Source organism: Psammomys obesus, unplaced genomic scaffold (genome assembly GCF_907164565.1).
Source record: "Psammomys obesus unplaced genomic scaffold, mPsaObe1.curated_primary_1811, whole genome shotgun sequence".
Taxonomy (NCBI): Eukaryota; Metazoa; Chordata; class Mammalia; order Rodentia; family Muridae; genus Psammomys; species Psammomys obesus.
The window spans coordinates 7347302-7362907 of NW_026585587.1; the positions used below are offsets into that span (position 1 = coordinate 7347302).

At 50.9% G+C, this 15606-nt stretch overlaps 1 protein-coding gene across 1 annotated transcript in view; it reads right to left on the reverse strand.

The window, feature by feature from the left end:
* The window catches only part of Capn2 (calpain 2), a 48574-nt gene that overhangs the window by 5506 nt on the left and 27462 nt on the right, over positions 1-15606 (reverse strand). The window contains exons 6-15 of the mRNA XM_055609705.1: positions 15304-15387; positions 14280-14365; positions 12395-12469; positions 11218-11378; positions 8902-9071; positions 7325-7336; positions 6150-6361; positions 4692-4728; positions 3456-3521; positions 2247-2390 (exon numbers count right to left, since the gene is read on the reverse strand). Of these exons, the coding sequence (XP_055465680.1) occupies positions 2247-2390; positions 3456-3521; positions 4692-4728; positions 6150-6361; positions 7325-7336; positions 8902-9071; positions 11218-11378; positions 12395-12469; positions 14280-14365; positions 15304-15387 (1047 nt within the window). The remainder of the gene's footprint in view (positions 1-2246; positions 2391-3455; positions 3522-4691; positions 4729-6149; positions 6362-7324; positions 7337-8901; positions 9072-11217; positions 11379-12394; positions 12470-14279; positions 14366-15303; positions 15388-15606) is intronic.

A 15606-nucleotide genomic window follows, 5' to 3' on the forward strand; every position in this document is an offset into this window, starting at 1 on the left:
TGTGTGTGTGTGTGTGTGTGTGTGTGTGTGTGTGTGTGTGTGTGTGTGTATGGTGAGGATGATGGTAATGTTGGGTATTATGTGTGTGCATGTATGAATATGGATGTGTGTGTATCATGGCACACGCATGGAGTCAGGACAGCCTTAGGTGTTGCTCCTCACCTTTCATCTTCTTTGAATGGGGTCTCTTCCTTGTTAGCCCTGTGTATGCTAGACTGGCAAGCCCACAAGCTTCTGAGGACCCCTGGCTCCATCTCTCATCGCACGACAGGAACACTGGGATTGCAGGTGCGTGCTACTGTGCCTGGCTTTACCTAGGTTCTGGGGATTCCAACTCAGGCCCTCAGACCAGCGTGGCAAGCACTCTACCCCATAGTCATCCCTCCAGGCCACAGGGAACAACCCTGTTGGTGCTGTGACTGTAGAATATTTGGACCTAGTCTATCTCAAACTTGTTCCACTAGACACCAACCCATTCTCTAGTATGAGCATGGGCTGTGTGGGGACACTTGGGCAGAAGGCTGGAGTCACCAGGGGCCTGAGCTCAGAGGCACGTGCACAGCACACACTTTTCCCTCAACTAGGAGCAGGCTGGGCCAAGCATGGCTTAGCTCTTCCTGCACTCCAGCTGTGTGGGACAAAGAGACTCTATCCTCTGCAATGCACCACAGCCCACATCTGAGGAGCCCTGTGACCACCCTCGTGCCTGGCAGCCACAAGGGTAGACACTATTCTCTTGTCCTGGAAGAGGGAGAGTGTAGCTGGGCCCAGCCCTGGGGAAGCCCTGCACTGGCTTGCCTGGATGCTGGCTCCAGCCATCCTCACTCTGACAGCCGAGTGAACCACAGATGCTATCGTGTAGTTGTTTGCAGCCCATTGTTTCCCGTGAGGGACCCACACCAAGCATGGGAGACTCTACAGACCTTGGGCTCTTCTTTGCTTTAAAACAAGGATTTAGTTTTATCCTGAGGGGTCAAGTGGAAGGCCATCTGGTCTGATGTCAGATGGAACAGCAACCCCTGGAGGCCATGGGGACATCCATGATGACTGATTAGAGCTGATATTTGGGATGTCACAATGTCTGTTTCTTAAGCACGTGACTTCAGGCATTGTACACTAACTACTGCATACATCAGAAGCAGATGTTTGTAATGATTTGAGGGGGGAAAAAGAAGAGGGAACTCTTCTCTCTCGAGCAACAGTAGGGGAAATGGGCACTAGTCTTTGGATTTTTATTTATTTAAGAGATGGCTTGTTAGATCACACCTATAATTCCAATTCTCAGGAGCGCAAGGCAGGAGGATTGCTGCAGGATCATGACAAGCCTAGGCTACATTTTGGGTACAAGGAGGTCATTCTAGGTTACAGAATGAGACCATGTCTCAAAGCAAAAAAGGGGTCATCAAGATGGCTTAGCAGCTAAACGTGCTTGTCACCAGGCCTGATGACCTAAGTTCGATATCTAGCACCCACACAGTAGAAAGAGAAAACCTGTTCCTGCAAGATGTCTGCTGACCTCTACATGTGTGCTGTGGCATGAATGTTCATGCACACACACATGCACACATATGTACACACATATACATGTAAAAATAAGAGCTATGGGGGCATGAGAGATGGCTCAGTGGTTGAGAGCACTGGCTGCTCTTCAACAGGATCTGGGTTCAATTCCCAGCACCCACATGGCAGCTCACAATTGTCTGTACCCAGCTCCAGGGGATCTGGCTTCCTCACACTAATGCACATAAAATAGAATTAAATAAATGATTAAAAATAAGAGCTGTATTTTTAAAAAGCAAAACCAAAAGCAAAGCAAAATAAAACAAAACACAACAACAAGAAGAAAACCAATACTACAAGCTAAAAAAGAAAGGTTGATGATAATAACCTTGGCTCTATCTCATTCTTCAGCCTCTTAACTAGTCAGTATAAGAACTTCCATTTGCAGCACGAAGGCTCTGTGACAGGCAGATTTTATGTGTCACATCATGAAGTACTGGGAAGAGGAAATCAGATGGGGGATGGTGATGGGGGAGGGTCAGACAGGCGGTCTCACTTGGTTTACATCACAGAGCTCATAAGTAGAAGAATTTGGATTTGATCTGCCATCTCTAGACCCAGGAACCTTTGCTCTTTGGCATTACTTCACTTAGACCCTCCTCTATCCTATTCTTCCCTGGGGCTGGGAGCGCATAGGCTTTACTAACGTAGGAGCAGAGAGGGACAGTTTAGCCACAGCTTCTGACTTGTGTGCCCGAAGGAAGGAGTTCCCGAGTCCCCTCGTGCCCACAGGGGGAGGAGTATGATGAGGGATTTGCAAAGGGGCACTTACGCTTGGCTAGAACTCTCCTCAAGATGGTCTGCAGCTCAAAGGCAGAGATCTCCGCATCCTGTGGACAAACGACCAGAACATTGTAACTGCTCTCTGTGGGAGCTGGTGAACCACAGTGAACATGTTAGGTGAATCTTGTCTGCGTTGCTAAAGCCCCAAGTGATGCTGGTGCAGCGGCCATCCCCAGCCTGCACTGAGTACCACCCTGGCTTGTGTTTAGCACACGCGAGGTGGAGTCAGTCACCCTTTCTCTGTGGCAGGGAACGCGTTCATGGTCTTCCTCAGCCTATCTCCCACACCATTCCTCCTACTAGGCAGGCTTTCTCCATTCTTTACAACTCAGATCTTGGGCTTTCGGAAACTGTTTAAGATCAGCCATCTCCAAAATGGCTCAGCGCCTCTCTGGGGCCATTTGCCAGGGCTCCTCAGACACAGTCCAGCTGAGGGGTGTTTGTGAGATTTCTGTAACCTCGACAAGGCCCAGGTGTGTGTGGAGGGATCTATGTAGTTCAGTCAGCAGGAATAGTAAGTTTCTCTGAGGCCCCTTCCCTTGAGAAATGGGGAGGAGGGAGCTGGGGGGAACAGGTGGTACCACTTAGCATGTTGATAAGTGTGTGGCTAAACAGGGGAGGGCTTCATGGTAACACTAGAGAGAGCTACATGATGCAGAAGGACACTTCACTTCTGGAATTGCTGGGAGGAAGGGGCTGACTGGCTTTGCAGTGGCACTGTAGGGCTGGGGGACTGTTTTAAGAAAAAGAAAAGCAATGCTTTGGCATGAACTGCTTACACTCTGGAGGAATGGGACCATTCCATCTTAGGTATGTTCATGGGGGTCAAGACAGGGAATCAACTTTCATGTTGGCATGGAACAGAAAAAACAAAACAACGTTGAAGTGAGCCAAGGATCTCAGGGAAGGAAGAGCAGAGCCAGACTGACCTGAACAGAAGAGACCCTGGAAGCCATCAGAGGGCCTGACAGGATGTGAGCAAGGAGTGCTGAGCTAAGGGTCTGAGCAGTGACCAAGCTTTTGCTTGGCTTGTTTTCTTCCCAACTTAAATGGAAGTCTCTTCCGGGAACATCACTTTTCCTTTATGTCAGCAGGATTTTGGTGACACCTACCTCCCCTGCCAGCTGAATGAACAGCCTTCTGAACCCATCATCAATGTCCTCCTCATTGGCTTCAATCTAGAAGAGCAGACAGAGAAACAGGCTATGGGTTAAAGTGAAGATTGACAACTAGGTATCCTTTCCCTTCCCCAGAAGCCCCCCAACCCGCAATTTCCAGTCTTCCCATCCCCCAGGCAATTCTAAGAATACTGGGCTTACAGTGAATGGCACTGTGAAGAAGTAAATGTTTTGTTTTCTTTTGAGACACGGTCTCATATAACACAGGCTGGTCCAAAACTCTTAATGTAGTTGAGGATGGTCTTGAACTCTCCATCCTTTTGTCTCACCTCCCACATGCTGGGATTAGAGGTAGGTGTCACCACACTTGTCTTTTAAGAAATTTTTCCTTCTTGAGGCAGGATCTCAAGTAATCCAGGGTGGCCTTGAACTCACTATATAGCCAAGGGTGCTTTGAACTCTTCATCCTCTTGCCTCTACTGCTTCAGTGCTGAGATTGCAGGTGTACACCACCACGCCCAGCTAAGCTGTTTTGTTTTGTTTTGTTTTGTTTTGGCTGAAGCCCATGAGAGGAAGTGGAAACCACATGGCAGGGAGGTTACACTTTAACTTCTTGTAATTGCAATTATCTTTAATAGTTAACTAAAATGACCTTGTCTGGTGTACTCCAACAGGAGCTAAGTGGAAGGCTATGGAACAGTTTTGTCAATGACAAGCCTTTTGGTATAAGCACCAGGCTTCAGCAACTATGACCCAATCAAAGAGTCACCTCAGGGCCTCAGAGAGAGGAAGGAAGAGACCTTCCTTTCTCTAGCCTGTAGTACTTCTACTTGGATTTGCTATAATTGGGCCTTGGGTGAAGTTCCTGAATTACATCCCTCAAAGCCTTCAGGATTTACCACAGAGTCACTCTTGGAACTCTCAGAAAGTTGAGGACTCTTGTTATCCCGTGAATCCACTTTGTCAATGATGAAAGTGAGGCTGAGCAAGGGGAGTGACCAGAACCCGGCCTGTTCAGTGCAGCACTGGTGTTCTGTACTCACCATCCTCCCTGCCCCTGCACATGGAAAAACTGGCCTTTAATGAGCAAGAGACTGGCTGGCTGCAGCCTGGCTTTCAAACTGTGTTCACGCAGCCCAACGGGTGCCCAGGCCCTTGCAGCGTTTTTGCTCTGTTGCATGCTGGGTATCCATCAGAATGAGTAGAATTAGAGAAATCGGGAAGAAATACCTCTTCAACGTTGGCTTCGATTTCATCATCGACAACTCTGGAAACAGAAGGGAAGTTTGTTATTAGAAGGGTGGAGGGGTGAACCAGAAGTATTGCAGAAGTCACCCTGTGAAACGGAACAGCAGTGTTTAAACTCAGCATGCTCCAGCAGAGGGGGGATCTCTGCACCCTGGGTTTCTGCGTTAGCACAGCCCCTTGGCAGCAGTCGCCCAGGAGGCAGATACTCTGTTGGTTTTGGGTCTTTATCAAACAGCACAGTCTTCCCATGTGGTATAGAGCAAGGGCTCTGGGGACGCGGTTAGCTTCTGGCTGGACATTTTCTTGACAGTTGCTTCTTTGTTTTGCTTTTTCTTTAAGTGCTGGAGCCTTGCAATGCTGAGCAAGTACCCTACCACTGAGCTACATCCCTAGTCTCAAAGGACAACTTTGAAGTACCATCTTAAACACTGCTATGAAGAGGACTGTCTTATTTGCTTGTATGAACCTCTGACCATGTCTCACATTGGGCTGGAACAAGCTATAGGAAACATGCCAGGAGACTTAGCTTACTCTCACACAGTCCCTTGCATAAGCTGGGTCCTCCATGAAGGTACTTAAGCCTAGGAGGGGCTTCTGTGGTGGCTTGTAATCTTAAACTAGGTTACTAAGGGTCTCGTCTGAAGACCTGAAGCATCATGGAAGGGTAAAGGGGTTTCTGAGTGCTGCTAGCTGGGATCCGCAGTAGGTTGGCTGCCCTGGGTCAGGGTGGAAGCTCTGAAGGGCAGGGACTTCATGCTAGACAGAGGAGAGGGGCTGGCACTTCTCTGGCAAGGTTTGTCATTAGCAGTGTAGGATAGGGTTTGACCAAGAATAATGCCTTCGTAATGATATCAGGGTTTGACCCTGTTTTGTTGTTGGAGGCTAAGCAGACACGCTGGGATTCCCCCAGTGAAATGACCCAACAGGCTCCTTCCCTGTAGCAAGTGTCAATAAAACAAGAGCACTTGTCAGGGCAGGGAGCCACTGCCACACTCAACCAGCGTTGACGGCTTCACAGCTGTTGGGAACTGAAACTCTTCTAACATGTGTTGTCTTGAAGCATCCTGGTCTCTCTCCCATCGCATCTTCCTTTTTACAGGTGATGGCGGGGGAGTGGCTTGTGCCCACTCCATCAGACACAATTTATGAGGCCTTTGGGTCTTTGGCACAGGTTGTCCCAACCACGGTCCTCCAGAACACTCTCGTTCCCATCCTTCCCATTTTGTCCCTGCTCCCCCCTCCCCCATTTAGCCACCTGCTTCCTCAGCTGCCCTGTTCCAACTTAACACACCCTGCGCCCTGCATGGCTTTCCCCTTTGCTTCCTCCAGGAGGACCCTCAGAGCTCTCCCCCCCTACACTGGTCTGTCAAGTTGGTCAGTATTACAGAAACAGGGAAGGGCAGACCAGGACTGGGGCCAGGGAGAGGTAGCAGAACCTACTCGTAGTCGGCCTTCTTCTCTGAGAAGACGCGGACGCAGAAGTCGCCATCCTTGTGGGGCTCGAAGGTGGAGGGAACCAGGATGTACTCTCCCGGGGGCAGCTTGAAGCGGTTGAGCACCTCCCGGAGGTTGATGAAGGTATCCGACCGCTCCCTGGCTCGGGTTGTGAGGAAAAAGTTCTTGCCAAGGTGGATGTTGGTCTGCCCTTTTAGCTGATGATTAAACGAGGACATGGGGAAGGAGCTCACAAACGTGCCGTTTTCTCACAAAGGGATAACAGGGACAATGCCTGGATGATTTCAGATGAGAAGCGAAACTTCCATCCCAAGCATCACATGACTTGCAAGGGGCTCAGGCGTGACCAGCTGTGACAGGAGCACCCCTCTCCTGTCTACCTTGCTCTGGGTGACTCTCAGGGTGCTAGAGGCCCCTCCCTCACAAAGGATCCAGGTCAGTTCTGTGTTGTGTTTCACACACCAGTAAAAGGGGGTAGTAAGAAAGGGCCCAAACCAGATGTAACCCAAGGCTGGGCCCACAACTCGGAACGTAGCGTTCAATAAAGCTCAACCGTCTATTGGCAAAAGCAGGAGGCCCATGGGTGGATCAGGGCACGTGGTGTGGCCATTTAGTCCCTGGCCCTTTGAGTCACCTGGCTGCTATGCATCTTATTACTGTTAACCGTGGCCTTCTATAACCCAGCTCATGCCCACAGTGCCCAGGAAGGTCATGGCTGATTATTTATGCTGGAGAAGATATGAAAGCTCAGGGAGACCATGTCACGTGTACAGGGTCATGTGGCCTGGGAATTGGGGTCCAGGACAGTGCAGCTCATCTTCCCCCTCCCGCTTCTTCTCACGGCTACACAGGCTTTGATGAGGAGCCTCTGCGGTCCAAGGGTATGGGGCTGCCACCACGGCTAAACTCTACACAGGTTCTCTGGGCTCATGCAGAGACAGTAAACGCCAACGCACTCTCCAGATGTTTTGCCCTGAGCTTAGTCCACTGGGATCCAGAACTGGATCCATCCCCACAGGGCCTCAGAGGGGGCAAAGACTCGTCCCTCAGCCACCAGCCCCTCCAAAGCTCCCTCTACTCCCTGAGTTCAGGCAGGCTAAGCCTCAATCATGTTGGCAGCTGGAGCCCTGGGGGCAGGGGTTGACATGTGCCAGACGTACCTCTTCTGGAACCTGGAAAACAAAGGAGGCCCGATTCAGATTTGGGGAGCAGAATGTGAGCACACCGGCACCGTGACTGACTACTCACGGCGTATTTTTCTATGTTGCTTCGGTGCTATTAACCAGGTCAGCACGACTATTGTTTTTCAAGGAACTCAAAGCATGTTGGCCACGCTCGAAGAAAACCCTCTTAGGACCCAGTGATAGGGTGGATGGGCTCGTACTGACATTCATGCATGGAAACATGTGGAGACTTGTTTTCAGTCAGGAGCCAGCTGTGTCGAAGCCCACACCCATCTCTTGCTCAGGGGAAGTAGGGCTGGGTGAAGGTGGAAGAAGCAACAGTCTAGGCCAGCCATATCCAGGCTGTATGAATCTCCTCCAGTAAGTCACTCTCCCTCATTGGCCTTAGTTTTCCTACATGTTGAATGGGACTGATAACTGTCAACGTCTTGCCCAGCTCTGAAAGGCCATAACTGGACTCCCAAGTGCATGCATGAGTGGGCACAATTCACTTTGCATTTCTGAGCTATTCTGCCCAAGTCCTCAGCTTTCAGAGGCTGAGAGTCCAGGGCCTGTGTATATTTGCAACTTATGGTTTTTGTCCAACCCCAATTCTCAGGTTGGTGGACTGGGCTCAGATCAGCAGCAAATCAGAAGTGGCCATATTGCCAGTGATGAGCACTTGAGTTGAATCTTCAGGGGTATGCTTGGAGTTTGTGGGCAGAGGCCCAGATTGGTAATGTTTGCCATTTCCAAAACACATGTTCTGGCTACCAGATGACCTTGCTAAGCATGGGGCTGAGGGAATGAGGGGCGATGGCCTGGCAGAACTAGGAAGAGTCCAGAAAATCGCCAGATTTTACTCATTAAACAAAAGGCACCCCTGCAACCTCACCGAAATCTTCATTCTCTACTCATCTCCTGCCAACCAAGGCCATGTTCTGTGCAGCACAGCCCCTACATGGCTCCAGACCTCAGCTTGAAGAAGAAAGATGGCCGTGACAAGGCTGCCGTCTGGCAAAGCTGGGCAGGCGTGGCTTTCCGTTGGCTTGGCAAGAGAGCCGGCCCCATGAGGGGTCTGTGAGAGCAAGGCTGCAGCCAGCAGGCCCCAGGGGAGCATAATGACCCTTCTTTATCCTGTCCTGGGCTCTCTCCCATCCAGGCCAAAGACTTGGCTGGGCTCTGACCATTAGGACCTGTTGGCTGAGCGCAGCCCTCACAATACTTCTGGGTGTGCTCTAGAATATTCTGTTCTAGCTGAAATCTTTTCCATTCTTTGGAGTTTGCTTGCCCAATCAGAATTCCAGGACTAGGAGATGTGAAGAGGGACACAGAGGTCTCTTCCAAGCATGGAACTCCCAGAAAGATAGCTTTGGGGGCCCAGAGAAGGGCCAGGAGGTCCCTGGAGACACAAACCATTGCAGACTGCTAAGTCTGGCTGTGCTGCTTCCTTACTTTAGCTAGGCCAAGCTCCCTGTCCTCTGGCTTATGCCATGTTCTGCCTCTGGGGTCCATGTAGCTGGGGCTGGTAAGAGGGAAGGGAAGGCAGGGCACCATCCATCCTCTGCTCGTACCTCGTAGATGCCAAAGCCAATGGTGTGCATGTCCTGGCCCATCTTCCTCTGCCGCCGTCGGTGCTTCTGGATGAGGCCCACCAGGAAGGTACAGCCCCTCTCCCCATCCTCATCATCTTCATCTTCCTCCTCCAGCTTGATTAGGTACTGGGGGTTCATCCAGAAGGTATCTGTGGAACAGGGACAGAGGAGCCTAGTCCCAAATAAATGCCCAGGGTCTGGGAACTTGGGTGGGCCCTGGCTTTGTAGCTGGAAGTGGTGGGACAAGGACGAGAAAACGGGAGATGGTGGGAGATGAAGAAGCACGGTAGAGGCCAAATGCAGCCCCTGGCTGAAGTGGCTGCTGACAGAGGTGGGTTGAGGGAGATCTGCCTGCTCCTGCCATGAGGAAGCAGCTTCCTCGGGTTCTCTCCTTTCGGCACAAGGGTTCATGTAGTTCAAACTGGCCTCCATCTCTGAGGATGACCTTGAATTTCTTGTCCTCCTGCAAGTACTAGGCACCGAATCTGGGCTTCATGCATGCCAGGGAATCACACTCCCATCAAAGTAACACCCTTGTTCCCATTATGAAGTGTTCCCCCACCATCACCCTAGGTAAGGCAAATGGAGGTTCTGCTGGGCTCCCGGAACAGTCTGGGTCCCAGAACATCTAAATCAGGAATGTCCTGCCTTGGTGCTCCCTAAGGCTCGCCTACCCCTTGGTGAATGCAGAAGCCTGGGCGCATCTCTGTCTCTTGCCCCACCTTCGCGGTGCCTCTACAATCCACACTTCCAAAGCCCATCTGCAGGAAGGCAACGAGTCCCTCCTGTTCGAGGTAATTAGGCTGAGTGCTACTCCCCCTTCCCTCATGAGGTGACCTCTGCTTCTCTAAACTCAGTTTTGTTGATACACTCACGTGTGTACAAAGTTCCTAGGCTACCTGTTGAGGCAGAGCATCCCACAAGGCCAAGAGCTTCACTCTGAGGTCCTTGAGAGAGTGTCTGCTGCTCCCCTCTCCCCTGCCCCCTGCCAACTGATGTACAAGGTGTTTTTGTGGGTGGTTGCGGGGCTTCCCAGGGGAGGCCTCTAGAACTATCGCTTGGTCACTGCATTCTGGGACTTGGAGGGACTGGCCAGCTAGTCACAGTCTACTTGCTCTGTGGGTCTGGTACACCACCTAAAGCCTCAGTTTCCTAATCTGCAACAGAGAGTCAAAATATGACCATGGCCTGCTACCAGAGTAAGAGTGACTCCATAGCCAGACTGCGTGAGTTCAAACCACAGGAAGCTCTGTGCCTCGGCTCTGCCACATCCTGAGTCTCCCTTCATCTTAAAGATGGAAATGAATATAGGTGAGCTTGTTGAGAAGAGAAATACACAGATGAAGCTCTGTGGGACAGTTCCCAGTCCCTGTATGACCCACCCCACAACTGGCAGTGTCACCAAGATCAGAGAATTTTTAGGGAAGGAAGGAAGGAAGAGTGAGCCATCAGGACAACAGAAGAGATCAGCAGAGAGGATCAACAAAGAGCAGAGCAGAAAAATCCTCTCCCTGTGTGAGCTGGGCTCTGTCATCATGATCCTTCCTTCTTTTCTTTCTTTCCTTCTTCCTTCCTTCTTTTCTTTCTTTCCTCCTTCCTTCCTTCCTTCCTTTTATTCTTTCTTTCTTTTTCTTTCTTTCTTCCTTCCCTTCCTTCCTTCCTTCCTTCCTTCCTTCCTTCCTCCCTCCCTCCCTCCCTCCCTCTTTCTTTCTTTCTTTCTTTCTTTCTTTCTTTCTTTCTTTCTTTCTTTCTTTCTTTCTTTCTTTCTTTCTTCCTGTGACAGAGTTTCTCTGTGTAGCCCTGGCTGTCCTGAAACTCTCTCTGTAGACCAGGCTGGCCTTGAACCCTGCCTGCCTCTGCCTCCCAAGTGCTGGGATTAAAAGTGTGAACCACCACCACCTGGATGTCAATATTTTATAAATGAACTTGACACACCAGAGGGTGGGAGACTGCCACGAGAGGCTGGTGTGCCCCAAGAATGAACTGTGTGAGGGCCTAGGGTGGCTAGTTATGAACTGGGCCTTAGCACTAAACTAAGACTTAGCACTGATCCACTAAGCCAGATGAAGGTCATAGGCACCAGAGGATCTAGGGCCCAGACGGCTTCACAGCAAATGAGTGCAGGGAGTAGCAGGGGAGAAAGCAGAAAAAGATGTTGCGATCAAGGCTGGAGGTGATGGAAGAGAACGATGGCCTGGTGAGGGAGCCAGCTCCCCTGGGTTTCCAGGCTGCTGCGGCCTATCTATCCAGGTAGGATGCTGTGGGACTGCTGCCTCCCCCGGCCACGACCCTTACTTGGGTAGTTCCTGCAGCCCCCTGCAGTGGAGCCTCGCCTCCAGTTCCCATCCATCTTGTTGAGTTTCCACTTCTTGTAGGAGTCGCAGGTGAGAGTGTCCGGGGTCAGGTTGCAGATCTCCAGGCGAGAATAGTGCCTCAGGAAGTCACTGAAGGACATCCTAGCCGGGCAGAGACAGGGCGTTCCGAGTTACAGGAGAGGCGGCCAGCTTTGGCCCTCCTCCTGGTCAGATGAGGAGCTGCATGAGGCTGGGCGGTGGCCATAGGGACAGACTCAGAAGGCCCCCAGCCTAGTCCTGTGGCGGCCACTTTCTAAGTGGTGACTGAGCCCTGTTTGCACCTCTGAGCTCTCAGAAGACCTGAAATCAGAGCCATGAATGAATACCAACCGAGACAACATCCGGGCTCCCAGGGCAAACAATAGCCACTGTAGGTGTTCCGTGGGGCAAGGCACACTCAGTGGGCCTCTCTGCTCACTGAGGAACTGGTTTCTTTCTTTTTAAGCTTTGTTTATGTTACGTGGGTTTGCTTTCATGATTGTATGTGCATCACATACAGGCAGGAGCGAGGAAGCCAGATGCCCTGGAATTAGAGTTACAGGCAATTGTGAGCCAGCATTTTGGGGTGGGAACTGAATTCAGGTCCTCATGAGCAGAGACGGATCTTAACTACTGAGCCGCCGCCCTTCTCTGCGGTTGGTTTCTTAATGAGTCGGGCTATCGCTTTAGAGACTGATGGGAAGAAAGGACTCATCTATCTCTGTATTTTCTCTTGGGGTCTGAACATTACTGAAGGAATTCTTCTCAGCCCTCATAAAGCTGCCCAGGAGTCAACCCCACTGATGAAATGGACAAATCGAAGAGATTTAAAAGTTGTTCAGGATCGTGTGGAGAATTTTTCTTTTTCTTTTTTTTGGAAACAGTTTCTTGCTTGAGAGCCCAGGCTATGCATCTCAGCCTCCAGTTTGAGAGCCCTCTTTCTCAATTTCCAGAGTGCTAAGATTACAGAGGTGTACCACCGTGCCTGGCACTTAAAGACACACAAGGCAGCAAAGCCAGGATGCCACACCACACTCCCTCAGTGTGCTGAGCACACTTCTTGCTGATGTTCTGGTCAGCAACTTTCTGGTAAAGAGCACTGGGGTGGGGCCCTTCCCCTGGAGCCTCCGCTGTCTTACCAGAATTCCCCGTCCTCCTGCCGCTGTGTTAGACTCGCTCTCACATCTGGGTCAACCGTGTTCCAGCTGGGGCAGCTGGAAAGCAAAGCAATAGGAGAGGCCTTAGGAGTGAGTGTGTGGTAACGACCGTTTCTCTCCACAGTTCCCAGATGCCCACTGAGAAACACAAAAGAGTGACCTAAGGAGCACAGAACTGTGTACAGGAAGCAAGGGAAGAGGTCAGGCTCTCCTGGAAGATGTCAGACAGAAGAGTAGAAAATGAGCAAGGCCCACTGAATCAGACTAACAAAGAATCAGACTAACTTTGTAACCTATGTTTCTTTTAATTGCCTTATAACTTATATTTGCAAGTTTTAGGCCCATGTTAATTAAAGCCTCTTAGTGCTTCTCCAGAGAGCCGAGGAATGTAAAAGTTCCTGACATTAGCCATCTGTGAGGGCAGAGATAAGGAAGAGAACAAGCAGAGATCTCTACTAAATGGAGAGAAAATCACCAGCTGGCGCCGGTGAGATGGGCTTTGTTTGGAAACTGGGCCAAATGGCCCCAATCCTTCTGACCTTTGATCCAAAACCTGTAACCCCCAACTCCTCAGAACAGACATGGGATGAGTTAATCACTCTCCCATCTTTAACTGTGGATGGCAGGAAATTCCAAACTGACTTGAAGATCAGATATTTACGAAAGGGCTGACTGGACCTAAGGGTGACCAGAACTAACCAATTATTTTAAAAGTTAAAGGCCTCATCTAATCCTGAATCGCCAAGAAGGCAACCCCAGGAGATTCCCATCTTGTGTCTTTTAAAAACCTAAGGTCTTTGTCTCCCAGTGCCACTCCTAGCTGACCAGCAGGGGTGACCCCACTGCGCAATGGTCAAGAGGAACCTCTTGCGTTTTTGCATTGATGGATGATTAGTTTCCTGAGTTCTCTTCATACTTTCTTATATTTAGGCTCTTGCTGGGCCTAACACCCACCATCGGGAATGAAGGAGCAGCACCTGTGTCAGGTGACATGCTCCTGGCGGCTCTTTCAGGGCTAACTGGACTCCCAAAGCAACTTAGAAGGAAGTCTGCCAATAGGCATTCCTCTGCTGAGGCCAGGGCTGCCTAGAACAAGCCAGAAAGGGGGTGGAAGAAGCAGGGGTGAGCATCTAGTAAAGAGTGGAGGGACCCGGAAGAGGGGCCCAATGGAGCATCTGCCCCAGAGGGTTGAAGCTGAATAGCTAGCTACCAGCAAGCCGTGGAGTGCAACAGGCTCACCTCTGCTCTTGGCACAAGGTTCATGTCCTTGAAATGGAGTGTTATCAGGATGAGGGTGCTTTTTCTTTACATCTTTTCCTGTTTACACTTATTTAGTCTGTGTGTGTGTGTGTGTGTGTGTGTGTGTGTGTGTGTGTGCCAGCAGGGTGAGGGTGTATGCTCATGACATGGTGCTTTTGTGGGGGTCAGAGGATAATTTGTGGTAGATGGTTCTCTCATTCCTCCACGTGGGTCCCAGGGGTCAAATTCGTGTCACCAGCTTGGTGTGAGCACCTCTGCCTGCTAAGCCATCTCACCAGCCTTTGGTGTGCATTTTCCCCTGAGGGAGGTCTAGCCACTGAGGTGGGAGAGAATGTGTCCATTGGAGACCTGGGCAGAACTCCCCAGTGCTGGGAGGGATGATCTGTTTACAAACTCTTTAAAGGGCCGCAGCCCTGGGGCCCACTCGGTGTGAGCAGTGAGCTCAGAACCTCACTTCTTGGCTCTGCATACAGTGCCTCATCTCTGAGTTTCAACCGGCCCTCCTAGGAGAATGCATGCACCCTGGCCCACCCTGGCCCACCCTGGCCCTCCCTGGCCCACCCTGGCGCACCCTGGCCCACCCTGCCCCACCCTGCACCCCTCTTACTTGTCATTCCACTTCCCGGTCCACTCCACTTCTCCCCAGGGATTCCGGATTCGGATCAATTTCTGCAGGCTTCCTGAGCTTTCAACCTAAAGGATCCGATGAGAGAGGAGGGAGAGGCTGAGAGCCAGGCCGGCATGGAGGGGCTTGAACCCACAATGTGGGTTCAGCATGAGCCAAGTGGGTGGAGGAGGACCATGGAAGCTGGGAGTGTCTTGGCCCTCAGACCCTCACAGAGGCCCAGCTCTGGAAAATAAGAATTAAACTCCATGGAAAGCCAGAGACTCCACCTCAGTCAAACAGAGCAGAGCAGACACCAGCACCTCCCCAAAAGCAAAATGAAAATAGAGCTCCCAGGATCTGGCTCTTGGAGACTGGACCCTTTAATCTTTGTCAGCAGCCTGAGGTCACAGCAGCCTGACCCTCTGCCCTGGTGTCTGTGGTTGGGGTGTAAGGGTTAAACCTCAATTAACTAACTGTACAGGGATGTATTTTATCACAGGCTCTCAGAGAAGCTTTCTTGGTTGCTTAGAGGTGTTGGATGAAAAGGAAGATGCAGTTTGGGGATTTTTTTTTTTTTTTTTTTGACAAGGTTTCATTGGGTTACCCAGACGGGCTGTGAACCCTTTACCTTAAGTAATCCTCCTGACTCAGCACTGAAGTAGCCAGGACCACAGGCCCAAGCCACCATACCTGCGGCTTACTTGACTTACTTGTAAGCAAAGACAGCATGTGTGGCATGACTTAGCAATGTTAAAATACACATAAAAACAAACCTTTAAAAAAATCCTTGCACTTGGGTGACAGAGGCTGGGTTTCCAGGTGTGAGCCACCGCGTCCCACTATCAGCATTTTGAAGAGTATAAAACAGTATACAGACGCAAAGTGCTGTGTTTGGGTTTTGTTTTTAAAGCTGATTGTCCTAACATAAGACCGCCTGCAGCTGCCTCTGTGGCCAGCAGGGGGCAGCGCGCGCCGGACAGATGCCGGCCTGGAGGCCCCACCCTGGAATAGCCGGGCTCCGTACCTCCTCCGCTCCAGTGACGGAGTACGCATGTCCTTTCACCAACTTCTGGTACGTAACGGCCTCGGAATCTGCAGCGCTGGTGATCTGCAAACACAGGGACATCCGACTCCGATACAAACCACCCAGAAGGACGCACAAGGCACCGGGGCCCAGCCTGGGAAACTGCGCCCTTATCCTGCCACCTGGAGGAGCTCCGTGCCACTTTCAGTCGCTGATCGCCAAGGATCAAGTTGGCACCCCCCACCCCGCGCGCGCGCACACACACACACACACACACACACACACACACACACACACACACAC